This window comes from Schistocerca nitens, chromosome 2 (genome assembly GCF_023898315.1).
Source record: "Schistocerca nitens isolate TAMUIC-IGC-003100 chromosome 2, iqSchNite1.1, whole genome shotgun sequence".
Lineage (NCBI taxonomy): Eukaryota > Metazoa > Arthropoda > Insecta > Orthoptera > Acrididae > Schistocerca > Schistocerca nitens.
The window spans coordinates 1,162,984,004-1,163,011,337 of record NC_064615.1 but is presented as its reverse complement, the minus strand read 5'-3'; the positions used below and the strand labels follow the sequence as shown (position 1 = coordinate 1,163,011,337).

Below are 27,334 nucleotides of genomic sequence, written 5' to 3'. Positions count from 1 at the left end.
CTTGGCGGTTGGTCTTTGTGAGAGAGATTCTTGACCTAGCTGTAGTCTGAAATCTTCTATTACAAAAGGTAAGGATTGGAGGTGACGTGAGGTAATATCAAGCAGAGCTGGAACGCAACTTCTAAATTTATTCAGAAACTCTTGGTGTATTCGTATTGAAGGAGTCATACCCATGAAAATACCATATCTCAGGACAGACACGATGCTTAGCTTGCACCGTTGCGTCTCTTATGATAAGACACTCTCACTATAAGTTGCACCCACGACACGACACGCAGAGTTTCTCAGCTTCTCGCCTGTGATGTCACCTGTGCTGACACTGGTGCAACTCCCTCTGCCTTGCCCTTTATGGCTACTGATGTGTTTTGCCCCTGCCTGGCTCTTGCCGCCGCCGTTCATCTCATTCGGAGCGTCCTGCTCATCTACTCTCTGCCCATTGCTTGTTAATCTGGTCTGTTATTCTGTCATGGGTCATCGTACACACCGATTTTTATTCGGATTTTCCCTCGATTCGGAATTTTTCCTAATTACCGCGTCTGTCCCTGACATGACATGATCCTGAAAACACACCACCATATCATTGGCTCTGCATTGTATTTAGAGGCTGGGTGTAGAGAGAAAGGCATTTCTCCTTATATGGTCACACATTGCATTCAAGACCTGTTATTGGCTCCTCATAACGGGTATGTGTCCCTCCCAAAGACCCTCTCTCTATGCCTCTCTTCCCATGTTCTCTGTCTAGTCATAGCGCCGTGTTCCGAGTTCAGTTGAGCTATGCTTGTTAACAGTGTATTGTAACGCACTTGGTTATTAGCTTAATCACTCGATTGACTGGTGCCGGGTTGTTTGGTGGTTTCGTGGCTATGTCGCAATACGAGGGGCGAATTTCTTGTGGGGCATCGTGGAATATTCTCGCTTCAGCCCCTATAGTCTTATGACGTAACGGGGGTGCGTTCCTAGAAGAGAGCTGTCACAGATTTTCTTTTGATCGAAAACGAGACAATCGTAGGTATTTACAGGGCCTTGCAGAATGTCTGCGGAGACCTGGCAGTAAACAAAAGCAATGCGAGTCGTTGGGCGAAGCGACTGTCATCATCGCAACGAGGTCGCGCAAACCCGTCCGAGCTGCCTCGTGCCGTCCGGCCGCACACAGTTGTGCCCCCCCCCCCCCCCCCCCCCAATGAGATCGTCGCCACAAAAACGCTGAACTACTTCTCCTTCTCCACGACAACGCAAGGCGTCGCACAAGACTGCACACTCGAGAGGAGCTTGCAGAAAACTTGTACTTAACCTCCAGCAATGTCTCAGTTCAATCGTGGAGTCCTTAGAGGACGGTTGAGAGGCGTACGACGTGACTGGCCGTGCTTCTGCATCCAAGTTTTGCGAAGGTTAAGACAATCCGCCGTTGGACTATCTTAGGGAGTCGTCGTGTGTGGTTCTTTCGACCTGTTTTGCAGAGAAACTCTCAAAGTTTATGCCCCTTGCAGGAACAGAATCAGTGCCGTCGGGTTATCTGTAAAATGGAACTTTACTTCCTGTGATTCTAAGCGATGAAGCGGGAAGCTGGATTATTCGGAATTACGTTCAAAATGGATGCCATTATGTGTATTTGTTTACTAAACACTACAAACTGGAATTTTTAAGACAATGAATCATGGATGATTAACCGGAAACTAGTAACCTCCTGTGAGCACGGTCTTAGGACGGAACTAGATTCGAAGGCGTCCTATCGGCGACTCGCGACTATGGCGCGCAGCCTCTACTCGCACTGACACTTGTGATTTTTCGTAGCAGTTCGTACATTTTCTTCTAGTTTAAGAATTATTCATATATTTATCGAGATGATAGATTTCTCAGGTTTTAGTATTGTTGTAAGAAAGCTGTTATGACCTATAGGCTTCTTTTAATATCTACACTGGAAAAAGTTACTTTTATTACCAAATATTTGTTAAACAATATTAATTGCATCGCGCCAGAATAACTGTTTTTCCTGCCGCTGCTGATGTAACGGGCGTTCTCATGTCCAGCCACAGCGCCTCACACAGACGTGCACTGGCTACGCCGTATGCTCCACCGGCTCCTTCAAATAGCCTGGGAACTGAAACCTTACTCCCGATTGTGTGCATTCTGCAATACCGCTTTCCTGACTGAATGCTACAAGGTATCTGCAGACGCGATACGAAATTATAAAACTGGAAAATACGGAAATGAAATTTGCCTAGTACCTTATAAGCTCACAAAAGGTCATTGGACTGTTTTTCCTCATCCATCCTACACCCCGGATCACGCACCTTCCGACTGCCATGGCTTTGGCCAAATGAAGGATGCCCTCCGCGGAAAGCAGTAGTGAATGATTGGGTGGTTACTGATGGAGCAAGTCAATTGCTCCAACGTCGGCCAGTAGAGTGGTAGCATGCAGGCATACAGGACCTCCAAGTAAGGCGGCGTAAGGCCATCGCATTGAACGGAGATTATGTTGAGGAATAGGATTTTGTACCCCAAAGAGTGTGGTGTATTGGAGCGCTAAATAAAAACAGCCTGCTTTCAGAAAAAAATGTGTTTCATTACTTATCGAACGCCCCTCGTACTTCGACGACGTACATTACTCTCTATCAGTTACTATTTTCTTACAAAACTTGGCTTTTTCTTTGTTTCTACTACATTGTCCAGCACTGCGCAGCCACATCATGTACCTTGTATCAGAGAAAGGACATGTTGGCAAGAAGCCACGTATCCGAGACGACATCATGACGATACCTGCAGAACCAGGGAGTATCAGCAGCATGGCGACCATTGTTGCAGTTTCTATTGAAGTGGGAGCAGAGACGGGCTTCGCTGATTGCGGTGCGCTTAACGACAAAATCACGCCCACGATTCTGTGTACAGCATCGTAACAGATTTTTTGGCGTGTGGAGGTCCGAACGTTATAAGTTTTCGACTATCGCTCTCATTTTTGCCGCAACTCACATGCAGTGTAAGATCCGCAGAGAATGCAAGTATTGTCAAGGTTCATGCGATGGTCGAGAGGTGTTAGTAGGAATTCTTAGATCAATACATTGTATCTAAATGTAAAGACAATACGCAGAACGCCTCCTTTAACAGGTAAAATGTACAGTAAATTATAACACGCAATGCCGGCCGGAGTGGCCGTGCGGTTCTAGGCGCTACAGTCTGGAGCTGAGCGACCACTACGGTCGCAGGTTCGAATCCTGCGTCGGGCATGGATGTGTGTGATGTCCTTAGGTTAGTTAGGTTTAATTAGTTCTAAGTTCTAGGCGACTGATGACCTCAGAAGTTAAGTCGCATAGTGCTCAGAGCCATTTGAACCATATAACACGCAATGCACTGAAGGAGTATTGTATTTGTTGTCAAACTGAAATTGTTGGGTAAAAATTGAGCATAATTGGATGGGGACTTAATACACAAGTTTAAATGTCCAACACATTTGTGCTGAAGATGGCAATATTTCTTGCTGAACTCTGTGGCGGTTCGTAACCACAGATTCGCAACCATGTCAATTTTCACTATAAATTATTATCAAACACCCTGTGAATGGACTCGTGGAGCAGATGTCTCTCATACAGCTCGGGTCCTTAGTAGAGTCAATTAGGCGTTCGTCTGCAGCCGTTTCTTAAAAAAACGGATGAATTTCTGTACAAAGAACGTTGGCAATCGGCAGTGCCTGGGTGAAGTTGTATTGCTGTTAGGTAATCGACAGCGCTAATACGAGCAGTTTTGTGTATTGGTGTTACTGCGTGCAGTCTCGCCAGTAAAGCAATGTCACACGAAGTTATAGTCCTTGTGTAACTTGACAACTAGCGTGACGGCTTTCTATTACTGCAGGAAGATACTGTGAACTGCTAGAATGTGAGCTTGGACCCAGACGCGCATGCTTTTGAGTGATAGCTCCTGCGCTGTTTTTCTTAAAGGATTCCTTGAATGCTACCTGCGCTGTCGAGCCAGATCCGTCGCGCGTGACGTCACAATCTGAAAGCGCGGCTACGATGCAAACACGCTTGTACATAGGTATACATCACTACTCGGCAATTCACAATTAAGAACTTGTCAGAGAGTTCATCGAACCACTTTGGTTCGTTCTACTCTCGAATAGCACGAGGGAAAAACAAATACTAAAATCTTTCCACGTGAGCTCTCATTTTTCTTATTTTATTACGATTTTCATCTCTACCTGTATAGGTGGCAGTCAACAAAACATTTTCGCATTCAGAGGACAATGATGGTGGTTGAAATTTCGTAAAAATATTTCGCCGCAACGAAAAACTCCTTTGTTTAAATGGTAGTCACTAAAACTCACGCATCGTATCCAAGATATTCTCTCCCGTATTTCGGGACGATACCAAACGAACTGCCCTTCTGAACTTTTTCAATGTCCCGCATCAGTCCTATCTTATAGCAGAACCCTAGCAAAGGACAGACAAGCGTAGTGTAGGCAGTCTCTTCAGAGGATTTGTTACATCTTCTAAATGTTATATATCCATAAAATTGTAGTCTTTGGTTCGCCTGCCTCACAACGTTATCTATGTGGTTGTTTCAATTCAAGTTGTTCGTAATCGTTACCCCAGACATTTGGTTGAATTTACAGTCCTTAGATTTGTGTCATTTATCGTATAACTGAAGTTTAACGGATCTCTTTTAATACTAATGTAAAGGATCTCGCGCTTTTTATTATTCAGCATAAATTGCCGTTGTAAACATCATACAGATATCTAGTCTAAATCATTTTGCAATTGCTGTTGATCTTCTGATGACTTTACAAAACGGTAAGTGACAGCATCCTCTACAAATAATCTAAGGGTTGGTTATGTTATCCAATCGTTTATAGAGATAAGAACAGCAGCGCCCTATGGCATTTGCCTGGGGAACGCCAGATGTCGCTTCTGTTTCTCTCGATGACTGCCCGTCACTTACTAACAACTCTGACTTTTCCGATAACAACTCCATTCGCACAACTGCGACGATACTCCATAAGCACGCAATCTGATTAGAAACCGCTTGTGACGAACTGAGTCGAAAGTCTTCTGGAAGTCTATAAATAAATGGAATCATTTTGAGATTCTCTGTCGATCTCACTCATTACTCCAAGACAATAAAGTCATTTGTGTTTCGGAAGAACGGTATTTTCTGAATCCATGCTGACACTATATTAATAGATCGAATTATTCGAGGTTTTTCATAACGTTCGGACACACTACATATTCCAAAATCTTACTGCAAATTAATGTCAACGACAGAGGCCCATGATTTACCGGATAACTTTTATTACCTACCTTGTATATTGGTGTGATCTGTGCAGCTTTGCACTCTTTAGATACAGACCTTTTGTCCAGCGAGCTGTTGCATATGACTGCTAAATATGGAGCTATTGCATCAACTTACTCCGAAAGTAACCTAATTTGTACATCGTCTGGACCGGAACACTTGCCTTTATTTAGTGGACTAATTTGCTTTGCTACATCGAGGGTATCTATTTCTAGGTTACTAACGCTGACAGCATTTCTTCATTACAATTCTGGTAGCTTCGTAGTGCCATAAATACAGCAAAGAAGGTATGATTGTTTTATTTCATGCACACAGGGGATAATCGTGCCTATATCGCGTGAAATACCTCGTTATTACAACAAAAGTCAGTGTGCCTAAGCTCTGGAAAGAGGTTTGAGTTCTGCGTATATCGTGACGCGAGGGAAAACCATATGAACCAACCCTTTTAACTGAGATACATTCATTCTTCTGAACCAAATACAAAAATTCTTCCATCTTATTAAAATGAAATACAACATTTAAAAAGGATAATGTTTCTGTCTTTGGAAGGCTAATCTCAACTGTCCACCAACACTGGAGAGCATATCCTTATATCATTTCTGCTTTTTATCACCATTCTTTTGTTCATTTTTCATTATTGATTATCCCCGTATATGTATGTGACACCAAAATTTCTCCACCGTCCTCTCTTCTCCTGTATTTCAAGGTTTAATCAGTTGTACCTGTTCCTCGTGACTGCTAAACAACTCAGATATGGTAGTCTCTCTATACACATTCTTTAATGGTGATGTTCCCATTGTGGTGTCACTGCCAGACACCACACTTGCTAGGTGGTAGCTTAAATCGGCCGCGGTCCATTAGTACATGTCGGACCCGCGTGTCGCCACTGTGTGATCGCAGACCGAGCGCCACCACACGGCAGGTCTCGAGAGACGTACGAGAACTCGCCCCAGTTGTACGACGACGTTGCTAGCGCCTATACGGACGAAGCCTTTGCTCTCATTTGCCGAGAGACAGAATAGCCCTCAGCTAAGTTAATGGCTACGACTTAGCAAGGCGCCATTAGCCTTAGATAGCTTGTATCTAAAGATTCGCACTTGTATCGCCACAATCTCCAGATGTCTCATCAAGAACGATGTATACAAAGGAAGGAATAAAAGTTAAGTATTAGAGGAGCTGCATACTTTTCTTATTAGAATTCACTACTTATCCTGTTCCAGAATTCACGCCCGTCTGCGTTAGATAGCGTGCATTTCGGTCTCCTCTATCTACAAGGTGTTGGCACATTCACCAACACATCACCCATAATGTTTTTTTTCCCTCCAGTCCTTTCACTAACGTTATATATATCTATTTGATACCTAATGTCCTCATTTCTTATAAGGTCTTCCCCGGTAACATATCTACATTTTCTGAGAAATCTCATTTCAGCTTCTTGTAGTTTACTTTCATCACTTTTTTGGGGATCTATGACACACACACACACATATATAGAAATACATGTGTAGCCATTGTTTGATAAAATTTTAATTTTATTTCCTTCCGAAATTTGTTTCGGAATGTTTTGTTCATCATTCTGTGTACTGACTGGTATCTGCTAATCTTTTCTATATCGTTGTCCAAATCATAGTTCATATGCATCGTACATAATTACAGTTGGAGACCTATTAAAGTGGTGTATTATCTAATATTATTTTTGAGCGGCTGGGTTATTTAACATGATGAGCCACGATGAGTACTGAGCCATGATGAGTACTAATACACGAAGATCACATTCTCTTGTCCCTAATTCATGTCGTTTATACACTGCTTTTTGTAGTTGATTTTTACTTGCTTCCGAAATTGCTACATTACCTATATACATAAGGAACTGACATATTTATTTCTATTAATCTGTTTACCCATATTTACTTCTTCTATCCACTTCTTAAACAACTCTTTTACACTAAAAGCCAAAGAAACTGGTACACCTGCCTAATATCGTGTAGGGCCCCCTGCGAGCACGCAGAAGTGTCGCAACACGACGTGGAATGGACTCGACTGATGTCTGAAGCAGTTCTGGAGGGAATTGACACCATGAACTCTGCAGGGCTGTCCATAAAGCCGTAAGAGTACGAAGGGGTGGAGATCCCTTCTGAACAGCACGTTGCATGGCATCCAAGAGATGCCCAATAATGTTCATGACTGGGGGGTTTGGTGGCCAGCGGAAGTGTTTAAACTCACAGGAGTGTTCCTGGAGCCACTCTGTAGCATTTCGGGAAGAATGGAGTGTCGCATTGTTCTACTGGAATTGCCCAAGTCCGTCGGAATGCACAATGAACATGAATGGATGCAGGTGATCGGACAGGATACGTACGTTCGTGTCACCTAGCAGAGTCGTATCTAGACGTTCCAGGGACTCCATATCAGTCCAATTGTACACGTCCCTCGCAATTACAGAGCATCCACCACCTTTAACAGTCCTCTGCTAACATGCAGGATCCACGGATTCATGAGGCTGTCCCCGTACACGTCCATCCGCTCGATACAATTTGAGCCGGCCGCGGTGGCCGTGTGGTTCTAGGCACTTCAGTCCGGAACCGCGAGACTGCTACTGTCGCAGGTTCGAATCCTGCCTCGGGCATGGATGTGTGTGATGTCTTTAGGTTAGTTAGGTTTAAGTAGTTCTAAGTTCTATGGGACTGATGACCTCAGATGTTGAGTCCCATAGTGCTCAGAGCCATTTGAACCATTTGACACAATTTGAAAAGAGACTCGTCCGACCAGTCAACGTGTTTCCAGTCATCAACAGTCCAAAGTCGTGGTTGACGGGCCCAGGGGAGGCGTAAAGCTTTGTGTCGTGCAGTCATTAAGGGTACACGAGTGGGCTTCGGTTCCGAAAGCCCATATAGATGCTGTTTCTTTGAAAGGTTCGCGCGCTGACACTTGTTGATGGCCCAGCACTGAAATCTGCAGCAATTTGCGTCAGGATTGCACTTATGTCACGTTGAACGATTCTCTTCAGTCGTCGTTGGTCCCGTTCTTGTTGGATCTATTCCAGCCTGAGCGACGTCCGAGATTTGATGTTTTACCGAATTACTGATATTCACGGTACACTCGTGAAATGGTCTTACGGGAAAGTTCCCACGCATCGCCACCTCGGAGATGCTGTGTCCAATCGCTCGTGCGCCGACTATAACACACGTCCAGACTCACGTATATCTTGATACCGTGCCATTGTAGCAGCAGTAGCAGATCTAACAACCGCGCCAGGCAATTCTTGTCTTATTTAGGCGTTGCCGACCGTAGCGCCGTGTACTACATATTTGCACATATCTGTATTTGAATACGCATGCCTATGCGAGTATCTTCGGCGCTTCATTGTATATACACAATGTATAAGACTGGTGACAGGCTGCAGTCTTATTTGAGTCGTTTATTGGTATTAATTTCCTCAGTTTTATTATTGTTAATATTCATTATTTTTGTATTCTTGTATAAGTAATAGCGTTAATTTCTGTTAAAGATCGGCAACTACAATAGACTTTTTCCAGCCTATCACTTGCTGCGTCTCTAAACCTTGTAACTGCTTCGACTGCTAGTGCAACATTTGGCTTCATCCGGGTCACGTAGCAGGCGCACTTGCTCGAGTTACTGCATTCGTGGCGACAGCAGAGGCGCTGTCCCTCCCTTCCTCTCTCCCTCTCCCTCCCCCCCTCTCTATCTCTTTCTCTTTCCAGCAACAAACATCTGTAATATAATTGCTCTCATGTGTGTATTTCCTCCAAGTACTGCCAGCAGTCGGCTCTGGAATAACCTTCACATAACATTACAGTGAACAAGTGTCTTCCCAATTTTAGAATTAAGCTAGTAACTTATGTCTTGTAATGAATAAATTAAATCTTTAGGTTTCTGAATGCTACTACAATTCTTAGTTTATCTAAATTGTTACCCACAATCTGAAGCATGTATTTCATTCAATCCACCCTTCTCCTTTTCTCTGCCTTCTTTTCTTCCTTTCCTTTTTTTCCTAAGTTGTCATTTTATGTTACAGTTGTTTTATTAAAAATCAATGACATACCTGTGAATTGCCATTAAATGTCCTGTTACATTTGTTACAGCAATGTTGTAAAATGTAAGGATTCTTTTTCATGTGAGAGGCTGGTAAGCAACGGTTAGAGGGTCCGCCGAATATGAGTTGTGTAAATAACAATAAATGATTTTTCCTCTTTCAGCATTTGCCGTTTGTTGGTTCTATAATAAGTAGATATATTTTTATAATTGGTAATATTTTAATTTTCTTGTATTCTGCAACAACACAAATTACCTGGGCCTAAAAACCTTTCCGTTTTTCAGATAATCAGGTGCTCGGGTGTAATAATTCTTTTCCTTCTTCTGTTTTGGCAGTTGTTGACGTTGCAGCTACAAGAGAAAAATTCCTGGCCGAGTGTTGTAGGAGGTTATCAAATGGTTCAAATGGCTCTGAGCTCTATGGGACTTAACATCTATGGTCATCAGTCCCCTAGACCTTAGAACTACTTAAACCTAACTAACCTAAGGACATCACACAACACCCAGTCATCACGAGGCAGAGAAAATCCCTGACCCCGCCGGGAATCGAACCCGGGAACCCGGGCGTGGGAAGCGAGAACGCTACCGCACGACCACGAGCTGCGGACTGTAGGAGGTTATCGTTGTCGACCGGCATATTTACCTAATAATTTTTCATTCTGGAAATATTCACTGAGTTATAACCTGTAGAGGTAATATATAGTATGCCTAGATTCTTTGGTACAACTATGAAAAACTAGGAACTTTAGAAAGAAAAGTACATTTGTGAGATAAAGAGCATCGCAATGCAAAGAGAAATAAAATCCAGCTATAGCACAAGGTGATAAAGTTTTGAGGAATTGTTCACATCGAACAATACCTGCGCATACAGAGACATAGAGCAACAAAATACGGCACGCAGCTACCACTTCCCAACAAACAGAATTCTAGGCGACGATGGAATGGAGTTCTCGTGGTCCGCTTTATATTCCGCTGAACATAGGGATCTTCTTGGTTGCAGTGTGTTGAACTTCTTACCAGTGCTGAACATCATTGACAGATAAGACTACAAACAACTACACATAACTTTATGCCTAAGTTTTTGGACAACATAACATTACTCAGCAATATTCCCGCTTTCTGTGTCTTAGGTTAAGATGAACACACTGTGTACGGTAGTGGTATCACGAGAAATATAGCATCAGGTCGTTGCTCTCCATAGACAAATGTTGTCTAAATTTATGACTTTGTGTCTTTTTCTGCATTTCTTCTCCCTTTTCTCTCAGTACGCTATATTTTTGGTGTCGTTACGAGTCATTCAGTTTAGGTGTGAAGTGTTTTACAAGCATAAAAACCAATGTCTTATTTTAATCTAGAAACCTCATGTGCAATTTTTACGTCAAGTCTTTCTCCCGTGGAATGCGTTACTGACAGCATGCCCACGTTCAAACGAAATTTCTGTACCCCTTAACGAAACATAAAACAATATTTACTGAAAAAATTATTAACCGTTTTAATGAAAGGCCTGATCAAGCGTATATTACCTATTTTGAACTATCTAGGACTCGCAATAGAGGTTCCTCACTTGATTAATTGAATGCAAGAATATCGCAGATATGTTTAGTGCTCTGTCTCTGCAATATCCTTTGTTCCGCGGCGTGCTAGCTCCGCAAGGTATGTTGAACTTCTGTTTAGTTTAGAAGATAGGAGGCGAGGTGTTGGGGGAAGTAAAGCTAGGCGCACGGATCGTGAGTCGTGCTAGTATAGGTCAGTCCCCAGAGCATCATTCATCAGTGAAAGGCGAAGATTCCAGGTTCGTGCTCCCGTCCGGAATGTGGTTTTATTTTTCCACGAAGTTTAAAATCAGCGCACACTCCACTGCCAAATGAAAATTCTTTCTGGGAACATAACGACTTTGTAGCTGACAGAGGGTTCATTATCTGAAACTTCCTAGCAGATTAAAACTGTGTGCCGGACCGACATTCGAACTCGGGACCTTTGCCTTTCGCGGACAAGAGCTCTACCAACTGAGCTACCCAAGCACGACTCACGCCCCGTCCTCACAGCTTTACTTCTGCCAGTACCTCGTCTTTCTTTCAGGAGTGCTAGTTCTGCAAGGTTCGCAGGAGAGCTTCTGTAAAGTTTGGAAGGTAGGAGACGAGGTACTGGCAGAAGTAAAGCTGTGAGGACGGGGCGTGAGTCGTGCTTGGGTAGCTCAGTTGGTAGATCACTTGCCCGCGAAAGGCAAAGGTCCCGAGTTCGAGTCTCGGTCCGGCACACAGTTTTAATCTGCCAGGAAGTTTCATATCGGCGCACACTCCGCTGCAGAGTGAAAATTTCATTCTGTTCATTATCTGCTTGTTGTTTCAGCTGCCCCAGGCTGCTTTTGGTTGCTTACTAATCGTGTCCTCCGAATACCTGGTGTTGCAGGCCGTGAGCTGACCGTGTGCGTGTCCGAGACGTCGTGCTGCACGCCCGAGATGGAGTCGGCGCTCCAGCGGCTGGTGCAGAGGGACTTCCAGGCGCTGCTGCACCACAACTCCAGGTCGCTGGAGGGCCTGCTCGTCTCCGCCGCCAACACCATACGAGGTCAGTCTCCCACGTCTTTCTCCTCCCTCCTCCCTCCGGCCCTTTTTCTCTCTCTCCCTCCATCTCCCCCCCCCCCTCTCTCTCTCTCTCTGTGTCTCTCGCTCTTTCTCTCTCCATCCCTCTTAGGACTTAGTGCAGTAAAAACCTTAGAACAATGGTGACAAATACTAACGTATTCATAGTGGTAAGCGTCCACAGACGAAAATCCATAGATAAAATCATCCTGATTTTGAAGTTACATTTCTACATTTACATGTACATGCATGCTGTGGGGTGCAACGGTGGAGGGTACCTTCAGTAGAAGAGATTTGTTTCACATTAGCGAAGATACTCGTAGCTGTCAAGGTATCCACTTTATATCCCATTTTTACTGTACATTTTTTCCTTGTTTTGATCCATACTTTCATCACTCAAAAAGGGAAAGAAAAAAGCTTGCCGTAGAAGAGATTAACGAAGATGAAGTAATGCTCGTAACTGTTACGCAATGAATTTTAGACCCCTTGCATACTATACTTTTTTACTTCCAATGATCGTTCCTTTGCATCCCTGAATATTGAACAATTCTCCTGGGATGCTCTGCATAACAGGAAGAAACAGGAGCAATAACGAGATGATAGATGGAGATGAGACCAGCCTTCTGTGTGACCAGAGGCATAAATAGAATAAAAATTGTGTGTCTACAGAAAGCTCTAAGATATTATGCAAAATACTGAGCCCTGAAGAAGGTGGTGACAGATGCATGGAAGACTTAAGGAATAACTCTACTGGATTACGAGAACAATATATGGAGAAATCCGACAGAAAAAGGCAAGGTTTTCGGTCCAGGTGATCAGGACGATAATGGACTGTACAACTAAAAGATTATGTGTAGAGCAAGAGGAAACACAGGGAGCAACCTGGTTGCTGAACTCTGGAAAGACTAGCTGGAATTGGCAATCAAGATAGAAGGGAAGGAAAACTTTTTGAGGGAAGTCATTTCCCTGAGCAGGCTGATTTAATTTTGGAAATAATCACTTCATTTCATGATTTAAGTATTAGCTAATTTCGCCCACGTAGGCGTTATCAAGCTATCTCTGTTAGTTGCATCGCAGTGAAGTATTCTAAGCATATAGCATCATTTATTCTTCACATTGTGTGGAACAACGAACATTTGATTTTCGTCCTTGGTAAGAGTTTGACACAACGATGTTAGTTACGGACGCAAACGATATATACATCTGAGATGTGAAACCCATTCGTAAAAAGAGAAAAATTTGACCCATATGAGTTTCACGTTTGAGATGTGATGTATATGCAGTTGTGCCCGTAGCTACCATAGTTGTGTGAAGCTATCACTTGTCACTTCCTGCACACAGAGCTGAAAATATATGAAGCTATATACTTACAGGTTCCTACTGGCAAGTAACAGAAATAGCCTGACAATGCCCAAGGTAGCGAAATCAGGTAAGAGCTGAATCATGCAATAAAGTGGCTATTTAAAAAAAATAAAATAGCTTACACGGAAAACTGATTTATCTCAAGAAACTGACAGTGAATGTGGCACCGTACATACAAAAGACACGCACTGACCAATACACCAGAGATCAACGACAGAGAAGACGACAGGAAAACCTTGGACGTAGGTAGAGTAACCAAGAGAAGAGGATACCCAGAAGGTAATGGAAAAAAAGGGACAGAGGGGATGGGAAAGGATGAAGACGTTCTGGGAGGAAGAGAGAAAAAAAGGAAGGACGTTTAGTGTTTGACGTACCGTCGAGAATGAGGTCATTAGAAATGGAGTACAAACTCGGAACAGGTGAAGATGGGGACGGAAGTCGGTCGTGCCCTTTCAAAGGAGTCATCGCGGGAGAGTGGAATAGAAGACGATCCGTGAAGGGCGTACCCGCGGTCCTCTGAGGACCGTAACGAAGGAAGAAAAGAGAGAGAGCGGCAATGGTTTACAACAGAGCGTAGAAGAGGCAGCCCATAAAACGACGAACAGGAATCGTGCCGTTACGAGTTCCGCCGCCCGGAGGCAGCTCGTTTGCGGGGCGCCTCTGGCTGGCACCTCGCAGATGAAGACGCGTGAAGTGGCTGTCCTGTCCCCCCCACGTAACGGCCCATTTCCAAGGTTTCGATGCGTTTAGCGTAGGTATTGTGAGCTACGGGGCGACGCGAACTCCGTGTGTGGCGTCCCGAGAGAGATGCCGGCAGGAAGTCCGCCATTCAAAAAGGACGTGCGCTGTTTAATGCCGCGGAGGGCCGTGACAGAATTACTGAGGCGGTCGTCGGCGTCGCGCGCAGCGGGGGCGGCGGAGGCGGAGGGCGGCTGCGAGGATAAAAAGACCGCGGCGCTGGAGCTGGAGGCGGAGGCGAGGAGGTCCGGAAACGAGGCTATTTCCAGCCGGGGCGTCAGCGGCCCGCGCCGAGATCCAACCGGCGACGGCGTATTTCGGAGCGCACGGACCTATCTCTGGAGCGACAGGTAGAATTAACAACGGCAGGAAACGCCGACTGAGAGGTGTCTCCCCAGTGCCAAGCGAACGCCACTAAGGTCAACAGACAGCCCTCCGTCCTAATGGAAGTAGCTCTTATGGAGCGAGACGCCACCAAAAAATATCTCAGCAGTTAACAGCTTCTCCGTACCGCTTATTTCCTTCTTTTGCCTTATTGGTAATGTTGCCTTTTTTGGCGTCAACCTTTCAGCTATTTCTGCTTCTCTACCGGTCTCTTGATCTTTGCGTACCTGCTATACAAATGGTCCGAAATATATGTTTCGTTCTTTTTCTTCATTTACTCTTTATTTCTTACATTTTAAAGCTCACAGACAAAGTTTCAAGATGGTCAATTTATACGCTAAAAATACTTTCTTATAGATTACAACATGGCGAGCTGACAAACCCTGCACTGCCCAGCTATTCATTTTGCCAATTCATTTTTAGAAACGGAAACAAAAAATGAACTGCGTTTGTGGCGCAATATCGAAAAAAATTCATTTCCTTGTATTCGTGAAAACATCTCCAAAATTATGAAGCAGTCGTACAAACTTCCCGGGTAGTTTTTGTACACTGGGCGCAACTGTTGGTAGTGTTGTGAGGCAAAGAATGACATGACCTTATCTACACAGTCGGTTTCGTTAAGTGTGACCATTCTATTGCCTTTATCAGCTTTTAATGCTATAGCATCAGTTAATAGCAGTTAATGGTGTATGTTACTCAGAATGTTCAGTTCTGTCTTGGGCTGGTATTTGTATACAGTCTGTTCGCATACTTTCTCCCCTATAATGTTTGTCGCGTTAACTGTAATTTCATTCTGTTTTCTGTATGAGAGATTCGCTACGTATATTGCAACAGTCGGTCGTGAATAAAGATTAATTATCATAAGCAGCCATTTGGTGCATCTATTCTAACAATCATGTCTTCATCAGACGTATATTATGCTGCTGGCCGTAAAGAAAAAAAAATGTTGAGGATATCATCTTATAAAATAAAGGGGAACATGCTGAGTTTTATTCTCTTAAAAGTCAAATTAGCGAAGATACTTGAAGGCATCACATATAATAAGCACTGCCTTCGATATAATGTCATTCCTACATATGTCTACATAAAAGTGACAGCAAGACCAGACCTTGTGCCTGAGATCAAGACCTTTACAGCAAGATTGTGAATAAGATAAGAAATACAGGACAAATTACATCGAAAAGAAACAGTGAATCAAGAACACGATATAGTACATCTAAAGTTAAGTAACAGTGTAACATCAAAAACTTGATTAAATTTCACATTTTGTACATAGATACATTTCGAATAAAAGCAGACATAATCGATGTACCCGTAACAAGAAATTCACAAAACTTCTACACATTCAGCATCGCATACGACAAACAATACATGAATATGATCAAAATATCCACGGGTGTGCTGCCGGTCTATAGTGTCCAACGGGCACAATATTTCGGCGATCATACATGTCGCCATCATCAGGTGAACTGACGGACTGAGCTCCTGTGAACGTGCCGGCACGGAGATCCGTACGCTATGGCTGCTCAGAGGGAACTGGGTTCGGTCGCGGCGGCGGCCGATTTAAATACCCTCCGCCCGTGGCGCGCTCCCTCCGCAGTATACATGAATATGAATCTCATTTCCAATTTTACACACGTTTAGAAAATTTCACAAATATAGAATTTACAGATAACGACACATGTCTCCTTACAAAAGATCTGAAATACAAAATAGCCCCATCACTGCAGTAAAATTCTGTAAACCACTTGACAGCCACTGTTAAAGTTGCAGTAGATGTAAGGAATCTCTCATACAGAAAACAGAATGAAATTACAGTTAACGTAAGAAATATTATAGAGAAGGAACTATAAAAACAGAATGCACACAAATACCAGCCCAAAACAGAGCAGAAAGTTCTGAGTAACTTAACCATAGGAAATGGAAATGTCGTGTGACGAGGGCCTCCCATCGGGTAGACCGTTCGCCGGGTGCAAGTCTTTCGATTTGACGCCACTTCGGCGACTTGCGCGTTGATGGGGATGAAATGATGATGACTGGGACAACACAACACCCAGTCCCTGAGCGGAGAAAATCTCCGACCCAGCCGGGAATCGAACCCGGGCCCTTTGGATTTACATTCCGTCACGCTGACCACTTCTTTTTTTTTTTCAGCTACCGGGGGCGGACACTTAAACCATAAACTGGGTGGAGCTGCTTCGCGTGTCTGCAGTGCGATTTTGTAAACGTCTCTATGGCAACGACTCTTCGTAGCTATGTAGATGGCTGTTGTTTTTGCCCACTGGCCTTTGTTCTTCGCAGTTAAAAGCTGAGCAAAGACTTGCCAGGTGTCAGTGATGCCCTTAAGTTTACACGACTGCAGGACACGGCATTTTTACGCTCGTCTCAGCGTTTATGACGTCGTTTTTCCTGAACACTGTGTTGGATTACGATATAAATTTGTAGGTGCCCTTAACGGCATATGTGGATACCACCTGCAAAATTTATTGCGAATAGATTTAGGCAAGGAAGTAATAAATTTAAAAGTCATGCATGACGCAGCAGTTTTTCACGCATCTCATTGTTTATGATGTCATATCTCCGGAACTGTTATAGATAGGTTGTTTCTTACCCCCACAGCGATTGTTGCTTGACGGTACTGAGTATACATAGAATGTTACGTAGAAATCAGTTTAGTGGTTTAGGAACAGATGTGGAACATACACATAAACACATACACACAACCATTTTTATAATTATGGATGTAGGGCGGAAGTGATGCAGACGTAGTTCTTAATACAGTTTTGGAGGAATGTATCTTAGCCGGCCGGTGTGGCCGAGCGGTTCTAGGCGCTTCAGTCTGGAACCGCGCGACCGCTACGGTCGCAGGTTCGAATCCTGCCTCGGGCATGGATGTGTGTGATGTCCTTAGGTTAGTTAGGTTTAAGTTGTTCTAAGTTCTAGGGGACTGATGATCTCAGATGTTAAGTCCCATAGTGCTCAGAGCCATTTGAACCAATGTATCTTAGTGTCAAATACATAACTATGAAACTATCTTGGAGGTACAAGTAGATCGACGAGTAAACACTGCTTCCTGCATATATCTTGCCGTATTTACATCTATAACCTGCAACCTACTGTGAAGTATGTGACAGATGTTACTTCCAGACAAACTATATATTATGGATTACCAGTACACTCCCACCCCCACATTCTTTAAACAGTCGAACTTCCATGTACGAGGACCAATCAAAAAATAACGCGTCTTTTTTTCTCCTTAGATACATATTGTTAAGTGAATAATTTTAATCTGGCTGTATCCTTCAAAGCTTTTTCTCCAGTCCACTGCAGTAGTAACTGTCTGAGTCAACACATGGCAGTGCTGCAGTCGCTGGCAAAATGGCCGACTCGATGTCCGTATTAGACAGCGTTCTGTGACAGAATTCTTCAGCGCAGAGAGTGTAATGCCCATTCACATTCATGAAAGACCGAAAAATGTGTACGGTAATGCAGCAGTGGATATCAGCGGTATTAGACAATGGGTTTGTCGCTGTAACGAAGCTGAAGGGCAAACGCCGTTGGTTGAGTACAGTTACTCCACACAGTATTCAGAGGGTCGATGACACTATTCGTGATGACCGCCTGGAGACTGCCAATGACCTCTGTCGCAGCACTCCCTCAGTAATGGTGGTGTGATGACGGTTATCCAACAACTACGATACCCAGAGGTTTGTGTAAGTTGTGTACCAAGAATGTTAACCGACCAAAATATAGAGACCAGAAAAACAGTTGCCTCCTAACTCTTGCACCGCTTCTGTTTGGAGGGAGAAGACTTTCTGGAAAAAATTCTGACCGGAGACGAAAGATAGGTTCATTTTTTGAACCAGAATCAAATAGGCACTCAGTGGAACGGCATCACAGGAACTCAGCGAAGAAGAAAACGTTCAAAACTGTACAATCAGCAGAAGAAGTAATGACTACAGTAGTGTGGAGTGCAGTTAGTGTTATTATGGTTGATTTTTCCAGCACGGATGCACACTAAATTGTGTCCAATACGTCAGAACCCTCAAACAGCTTAAAGCAGGTCTTCAGCGAGTTCGCTCAACAAAAGCTATGCCGAATGTTCTTCTTTTGCATACCAGTGCAAGACCACATACCAGTCGCCACACCACTGAAGAGGCTGCGAAAACTGGATGGAAAGTCTTGCCTCGTCTCCCATACAGCCCTGACTTTGTACCATCAGACTTCTATTTGTTCAGGCTGCTAAAAGAAGATTATCATGGGATTCGTTTTGAAGATGAGGAGGCCCTGAAAAAGCCCGAGCGTCAATGGTTTCGTAAGCAGAACTGTGCGTTTTACCACACTGGAATAAATGCGCTTGTTAAAAGACAGCCTAAAGCTGTGGAAATGGACGGAGATTACACTGAAAAGTCAGAAATTAATCGTCAGTCGTGGTTTTCAGTCTATGTAGTTCTACTTGAAATTATTGACAGATAAAAAAGGAGGCATTACTTTTTGTCTGATCTACTACATCTACATCTACATCTATACTCCGCGAGCCACCTTACGGTGTGTGGCGGAGGGTACTTATTGTACCACTATCTGATCCCCCCTTCCCTGTTCCATTCACGAATTGTGCGTGGGAAGAACGACTGCTTGTAAGTCTCCGTATTTGCTCTAATTTCTCGGATCTTTTCGTTGTGATCATTACGCGAGATAGATGTGGGCGGTAGTAATATGTTGCCCATCTCTTCCCGGAATGTGCTCTCTCGTAATTTCGATAATAAACCTCTCCGTATTGCGTAACGCCTTTCTTGAAGTGTCCGCCACTGGAGCTTGTTCAGCATCTCCGTAACGCTCTCGCGCTGACTAAATGTCCCCATGACGAATCGCGCTGCTTTTCGCTGGATCATGTCTATCTCTTCTATTAATCCAACCTGGTAAGGGTCCCATACTGATGAGCAATACTCAAGAATCGGACGAACAAGCGTTTTGTAAGCTACTTCTTTCGTCGATGAGTCACATTTTCTTAGAATTCTTCCTATGAATCTCAACCTGGCGCCTGCTTTTCCCACTATTTGTTTTATGTGATCATTCCACTTCAGATCGCTCCGGATAGTAACTCCTAAGTATTTTACGGTCGTTACCGCTTCCAATGATTTACCACCTATGGCATAATCGTACTGGAATGGATTTCTGCCCCTATGTATGCGCATTATATTACATTTATCTACGTTTAGGGAAAGCTGCCAGCTGTCGCACCATTCATTAATCCTCTGCAGGTCTTCCTGGAGTACGTACGAGTCTTCTGATGTTGCTACTTTCTTGTAGACAACCGTGTCATCTGCAAATAGCCTCACGGAGCTACCGATGTTGTCAACTAAGTCATTTATGTATATTGTAAACAATAAAGGTCCTATCACGCTTCCTTGCGGTACTCCCGAAATTACCTCTACATCTGCAGATTTTGAACCGTTAAGAATGACATGTTGTGTTCTTTCTTCTAGGAAATCCTGAATCCAATCACAAACCTGGTCCGATATTCCGTAAGCTCGTATTTTTTTCACTAAACGTAAGTGCGGAACCGTATCAAATGCCTTCCTGAAGTCCAGGAATACGGCATCAATCTGCTCGCCAGTGTCTACGGCACTGTGAATTTCTTGGGCAAATAGGGCGAGCTGAGTTTCACATGATCTCTGTTTGCGGAATCCATGTTGGTTATGATGAAGGAGATTTGTATTATCTAAGAACATCATAATACGAGAACATAAAACATGTTCCATTATTCTACAACAGATTGACGTAAGCGAAATAGGCCTATAATTATTCGCATCTGATTTATGACCCTTCTTGAAAATGGGAACGACCTGCGCTTTCTTCCAGTCGCTAGGTACTTTACGTTCTTCCAGAGATCTTCGATAAATTGCTGATAGAAAGGGGGCAAGTTCTTTAGCATAATCACTCTAGAATCTTAAGGGTATCTCGTCTGGTCCGGATGCTTTTCCGCTACTAAGTGATAGCAGTTGTTTTTCAATTCCGATATCGTTTATTTCAATATTTTCCATTTTGGCGTCCGTGCGACGGCTGAAGTCAGGGACCGTGTTACGATTTTCCGCAGTGAAACAGTTTCGGAACACTGAATTCAGTATTTCTGCCTTTCTTCGGTCGTCCTCTGTTTCGGTGCCATCGTGGTCAACGAGTGACTGAATAGGGGATTTAGATCCGCTTACCGATTTTACATATGACCAAAACTTTTTAGGGTTCTTGTTTAGATTGTTTGCCAATGTTTTGTTCGAATTCGTTGAATGCTTCTCTCATTGCTCTCTTTACGCTCTTTTTCGCTTCGTTCAGCTTTTCCTTATCAGCTATGATTCGACTACTCTTAAACCTATGATGAAGCTTTCTTTGTTTCCGTAGTACCTTTCGTACATGATTGTTATACCACGGTGGATCTTTCCCCTCGCTTTGGACCTTAGTCGGTACGAACTTATCTAAGGCGTACTGGACGATGTTTCTGAATTTTTTCCATTTTTGTTCCACATCCTCTTCCTCAGAAATGAACGTTTGATGGTGGTCACTCAGATATTCTGCGATTTGTGCCCTATCACTCTTGTTAAGCAAATATATTTTCCTTCCTTTCTTGGCATTTCTTATTACACTTGTAGTCATTGATGCAACCACTGACTTATGATCACTGATACCCTCTTCTACATTCACGGAGTCGAAAAGTTCCGGTCTATTTGTTGCTATGAGGTCTAAAACGTTAGCTTCACGAGTTGGTTCTCTAACTATCTGCTCGAAGTAATTCTCGGACAAGGCAGTCAGGATAATGTCACAAGAGTCTCTGTCCCTGGCTCCAGTTCTGATTGTGTGACTATCCCATTCTATACCTGGTAGATTGAAGTCTCCCCCTATTACAATAGTATGATCACGAAACTTCTTCACGACGTTCTGCAGGTTCTCTCTGAGGCGCTCAACTACTACGGTTGCTGATGCAGGTGGTCTATAGAAGCATCCGACTATCATATCTGACCCACCTTTGATACTTAACTTAACCCAGATTATTTCACATTCGCATTCGCTAATAACTTCACTGGATATTATTGAATTCTTTACTGCTATAAATACTCCTCCACCATTGGCGTTTATCCTATCCTTGCGGTATATATTCCATTCTGTGTCTAGGATTTCGTTACTGTTCACTTCCGGTTTTAACCAACTTTCCGTTCCTAATACTATATGCGCACTATTTCCTTCAATAAGCGATACTCGTCTTAAACAACTTCAAACTTCTGTTCACTTTACAAATGAGTTAATGTGTTAAATATTTTACCCTAATCGTATAAGAAAGAAAAACGTGGGAAACGTTTGAAATTATGTTCAACATTTTCTTGGAGGAAGTCGCTAAGTCCTCCCATTACCAAACACTGGATGAGCGTCGTATGAACTGCGCTCCGTTATCTCCTGAACATAATGAAATAATTTTGCAGGTAGCCTACATTTAGTGGTGTATCTGGATACTCTCTGCAGAATGTGCTGCGAATACAGTTAATAGTAGAGACGTAAAAAATTTAAACATCAGGCCTGACGCTGCGGTTTTACTTTATGAACAGCGAAAATGTAGTAAGCAATAAACTTTCTTTTTCCTTTCCATCGTTTTTAGTCGGTGTTGAGCGAGAAAAAGTTTCGTGAAGGTTTGAAATTACGTGTTAAGTTTGTTGGGAGTAGCTCAGTGCTCCCATTCATAAATACTGGGTGAATATAGTCTGGGTGATTTGCGTTCCGTGGGGCGCGCTACCTGACTCTAATACAGGTTGAGTCTTGCAAAGAAGAAAGCAGCATCCAGATAGTGTCCCAGGTTCATGTTCGGACGACGGTTTACGTTTAGATGCACGTTTATTAATGCTTACATTTGTTTTCTGCTCTTTATTCCCCTTGTGGTAAAGGATCCTTGGGATGGTGGTGGCCTACTGTCTTAGAAACTACCTATTCAAACGTAACCGTCCATAACAACTACTAAGCACACTATAAACAAATCTTGAAGGCTGAGTCCTCTGAAGGACAGTTACATTTAAATAGGTCTTTTCTGACATCGTAGGACACCACCATCCCAAGAACCTTTTTACCTTACCTTAGCTTTCGGCAATATAAACATCAATATATGTGCATCTGACTTAAACAGGCGTCTGAAGTTGAACCTGTTGGTTCTAAACCGTTAACAGCGCTATTTTTATAAACAAATTGCATTATCAACCCTGGATAGTTACTGTCAGAATCAACCAGCTTTTTGTATACAGACATGGTCTGAAAATGTAAAGTTTCAACAAAATAGCATCTTACATTAATACTTTACTTCTTGTGTTAAACATTTAGAATGCCTTAGAAGTACTTAAACCTAATTGCTAATGAACAACTTTTGACTGAATGTTAAATTTTTAAATTCGGCCAATAACTGTATGAAACATGGAAATTCAAATTTTTGCTACCTCTGGAAGTCCACAGATGGGCAACCAGCAACGGTGAATGTGCCCAGGGCTAATAGTTTAGTAATGCACAGTTTAGTCAGAAACAGTCTGAAAAAATTGTAAGGTTCTGACGTTTCTATAAGCTGAGTCAGTCCTTCAGACAATCATTACTTTTTCAATTTCTCCTCATTTTTCATGCAGCCATTTCGCCCTATCTTCCTGCATTCACTGTTTACTTCGTTCCTAGGTGACTTGTGATTCTGTATTTCCATGAGCGTTTTTGTACTTCCTTCTTTCGTCGATCACCTGAAGTTCTCTTCTGTTACCTATGGTTCCCTCGCAGTTATCTTCTTTATACTTATATTTTTCTTTCCAACTTCTGTAATTGCCCTTTTTACAGATGTCCATTCCTCTTCAACTGCACTGCCTACTAAGCTATTCACTGTCGCAGTATCTCTAGCATCAGAGAACTTCAAGCGTATCTCTTCATTCCTGAGTGTCTCCGTGTGTCAGTTCTTTGGTCACTGATTCTTCCTAAGTAAGCTCATAAACTTTAGCCTACTGTTCATCATCATTAAATTGTAATATTAGTCTTCATGTTCTCCTGTCGGGTTCGAGTCCCGGTCCGGCACAAATTTCCACTTGTCGCAAACAGCTGACGTCAGTGCACAATCGAAGAATGCTACGTATTTCGTAATATCTCTTTTTGTAGTAATCTGACAAATTCGATCTCGTACAAAGGCTTAATGGTAGTCGTCCTATTCGTGAACCATTTGCGACTGAAAGTAATAATGGTAAGCGAGATGCCCACAACGCCGGCCGGAGCGGCCGAGCGCTTCTAGGCGCTACAGTCCGGAACCGCGCGACCGCTACGGTCGCAGGTTCGAATCCTGCCTAGGGCATGGATGTGTGTGATATCCTTAGGTTAGTTAGGTTTAAATAGTTCTAAGTATAGGGGACTGATGAGCTCAGAAGTTAAGTCCCATAGTGCTCAGAGCCATTTGAACCATTTTTTGCCCACAACGACGCACTGTGAGGTGGCTCTGGCGCAGTGAAAATACAAACGCTAGTGTGCGCTTTGGGTTGAATCGTGTAGACGAATCGTAAGACCTGTCTACTGATATCTCGTCACAGTCATGAATCATACTGTAATATCATCAGTGCCTATGAAAACTTCTATTACTGCAGTTTCGATTGTCACAAATTATCATCAGACAACATGATTTTCGGCAGATATGTACAAGCTGTGGGGTACAACATACTAAAAATATTTCTGGAGTTGTACCAACTTTCTTACTTTAAACTCAGTCAGCTTTGTTTACTATAGGGTGGCTAAAAACGGTTTATATCAGAGGCCATAGCTTTTGATTACTACGTCTCTGCAACAAATCTACACAAAGCATCTCCTCATGTGCGTCTGTAAAGCTGCTTCGAAGAAAGCCTGCAAAGGCAATGTAAGTTGTAGTGACCAAATATATCTGGAGTCTTTTAAATTTTTTCCTGTCTATGGCTAACCATATACTTAATGAATTTCATCTAAAAGGCTCCCATAAAATTAATATTAAAACCTCTTACTTGTCTTTTTCTTCCTTTAATGACCATTCTTAACCACAACCTATCCAGACGCTTCGAAATAAAGTAACCCACACTGCTGAACAGCAAAGTGTGCTGGAACTCCATCCTGTTGTAAGCACACATGATATGATCCGTGGTTCCCTTTCAAAAAATATGGTCCAAACTGGTATGTGATGTCGTCCTGCCCCATACTGCTATGAAACTACAATTAGATAATTCTGAAATGCTCCAAGTTTTTCGGTTAATACTGATCTCTCCTCTCATTTCAATCAGAGAAACCTAAATTCTGTTGACTCTGCAATAATGATCACTGGTACCATATTAATTTGCAAGCAATAACGATCAACACGTTACACAAAAAAACAACGCATTCGCAAATAAAGCGCAAACTTTGTAAAGTCTTGTTTCATTTCTATTATCATCAATATCCCTACGGCTACAACTGAGAAAAGTAAATAATAATTCTATTTTGTCCCTGTTTTTGAGCTGATGAAAAGGATTTTTCATAGTAATAATTTTTTCGGTATTGCGTTGTTTCAGTTGCGAAGCCAGGTTGATGTGAGCAGACGCAGTTATACTGCTGAAGATCGATTAGTGGCGTGTATGTGGGAACGTGAATATTCACATACAAGGTAACTAAGGCAACCCTGAGTGACTGGAAGAAACATACTTTTGTTTCAAGCTATATCAAAAACAGCCCAGCGAGTGGGCGTAAGAAAACGTGAGAGCAAACATGTGCCGTCATCAGTAGATTGAGTAGTTCCCAATGAAATTCACCTGCAAAAGAAGTACCGCAGTCGACAACATATGAGAATATTAAAAAAGGATTTTAAAATGAAACGGTTTAGACAGATTTTTGAACGAATTATCTGATAAGGTGGAGCTGTAACTAGCAACCTGCCTTTCTTTGCTGGCACAATTTTCAAACACACGAGTCTTATTTTCTAATGAATGACCGATACATCGCACTTTATTCATGATAAATATGGTTTAACTGTCTACGGGAGATCCTCATTACGTGCACAAAATTGAAAGAAACTCGCCTCATGTTTTTGAAGGGTATGCGGATGGAAATTCTTATTCGGACGTTTTACAAAGACTGGAAGAATAGGGAATCATGGTTCACCTGTGGTTACAGCAGGACTGTGGTCCAGTTACTCTGCTACTCACCTGCGTGTGTTGCTTGATTTCAAGGCCTCTGGTTTGGTCACGATACAGCAATACCTCTAGCCAGCACGAAGCCGGGATATTACCACACCAGACAGCTCATTATGGGGAATAATCAAGTCCCATGCGGCTCAGTGTCGGTACATCAGTAAGGAGTAATTGTGCCAAAGTGACCAGGAGTCCTTTAGACGCATTACTCCTCAGATGTTCTGCACGGTGTCAGGGAGGTCATAGACATGAGCAGATAAGACATGATGTGGCATAAACAAATGCTCTGGGTATATAGTTTTTATGTGTAAGAAATCCAATATCCAATAGAGGATGAACATTAATAAAACCGAGAAACTGCAGGGACGGATTTTTGAGTGAAAACTGAGGACAAGAGGTCCTATGAACATGTGTGCAAAAATGGATGATGTGCGTGCTACGAGAACAAATTGTCCTGGAACACAATACAGAGACGTATGGCATCATGAACTGCCGCACTCTTTCGTACGTTACAGCCTCTCTCCAGATAGCTTCACAGGCGTTGTGAACTCGCTGTTGAAGGGTCTGCACATCAGGAACTGGTTCAGCGTACACAGCACTTTTCAGATGCCCCACATAGGTAAAAATTCAGGACGTTTATGTCCGGCGATCTAGCAGACTACAGGGCCTCCGCGTACTATCCAGCGCCCGGGGTAGTTTTTGCTGAGGTGTCAGCGAACTGGTGTGGCCTTCCGTCATGCAGAAACCACATAGCCTGTCGTATTGCCAGAGGCACATTCTCAAGCAGCCCAGGCAGAGCATTCCGCAGGAAGTCCAGGTATGCTCCTCCGTCAAAGCGTTCTGGAATAAAAACCGGCCCACGTATGTGGTCGCCATAAATCCCTTCCCACACATTGATACTGAACCGTTGCCGATGAGACGCCTCAACCATTTCTCAAGGATTGTCTGTAGCCCACAGATGATGGTTATGCAAACTGATGATGCACGTTCTGCTAAAGGTTGCTTCGTCGCTAAAGAGGGCTGATGACGGTAATCCAATAACTGTGATAGTTTGGTGCAAAAACCATCGACAAAATCCTTCCCGTAGAGGGAAATGCGTTGCAGATAATCCTACCAGGCGTTGCGGTTGCCATGCAGGATACACATAACCTTACTTCGGCTTACACCATGTTGCCATGTTGGCAGGCCACTGGCATGGAGCTTGTACTAGGGTTCGCCTCAGTATCCTGAAGAACCTGGTCCTACAGATCTGGTGTATGCATAGTCCGCCGCGTCTCTAGCGTTTCCATCAGCATAGCCGTACACAAACACCACCTCTGCTTGTTCCCAACTTGAATACCGGACCATTCTGTTACTTACAGTACGCTGCGCCAATCACACAGCCAGCAACACACGAGGAGTACACGGCACGTGGTGAGAGGAACTTTCATTCCTCAGCGTCGTCTACCGTGGCAACGATGCATTTCCCGACACACGTTCATAGGACTTTATTCCTCCATTTACATTCAGGATCCGTCCCTGCAGTTGGTCGGTTTTTTGAGTGTTCACCCTATATACGTTTTGACCAAGAGGTAAAGAGACACAGCATAAGGTGAGAAGTAGAAAGGTGTTGAACCGTTGTGTCAAATGTATTAAAATAAATTAGATGAGGACGTGGTCCACAGCCTTAATGTAATAACTGAATTCTGTCATCCGTCGTAAGTCGAGTCTCAGTCTGTTGGTCTTGGGATAAAGAGTGTGGCTGGGAACAGTGGGTGTGGGACG

The 27,334-nt window shown here is 43.2% G+C and overlaps 1 protein-coding gene across 1 annotated transcript in view; it reads left to right on the top strand.

The window, feature by feature from the left end:
• LOC126235623 (uncharacterized) overlaps nucleotides 1-27,334 on the top strand; it is a 232,988-nt gene that overhangs the window by 96,799 nt on the left and 108,855 nt on the right. Inside the window, exon 2 of the mRNA XM_049944335.1 lies at nucleotides 11,740-11,898. Coding sequence (XP_049800292.1) covers nucleotides 11,740-11,898 — 159 coding nt within the window. The remainder of the gene's footprint in view (nucleotides 1-11,739; nucleotides 11,899-27,334) is intronic.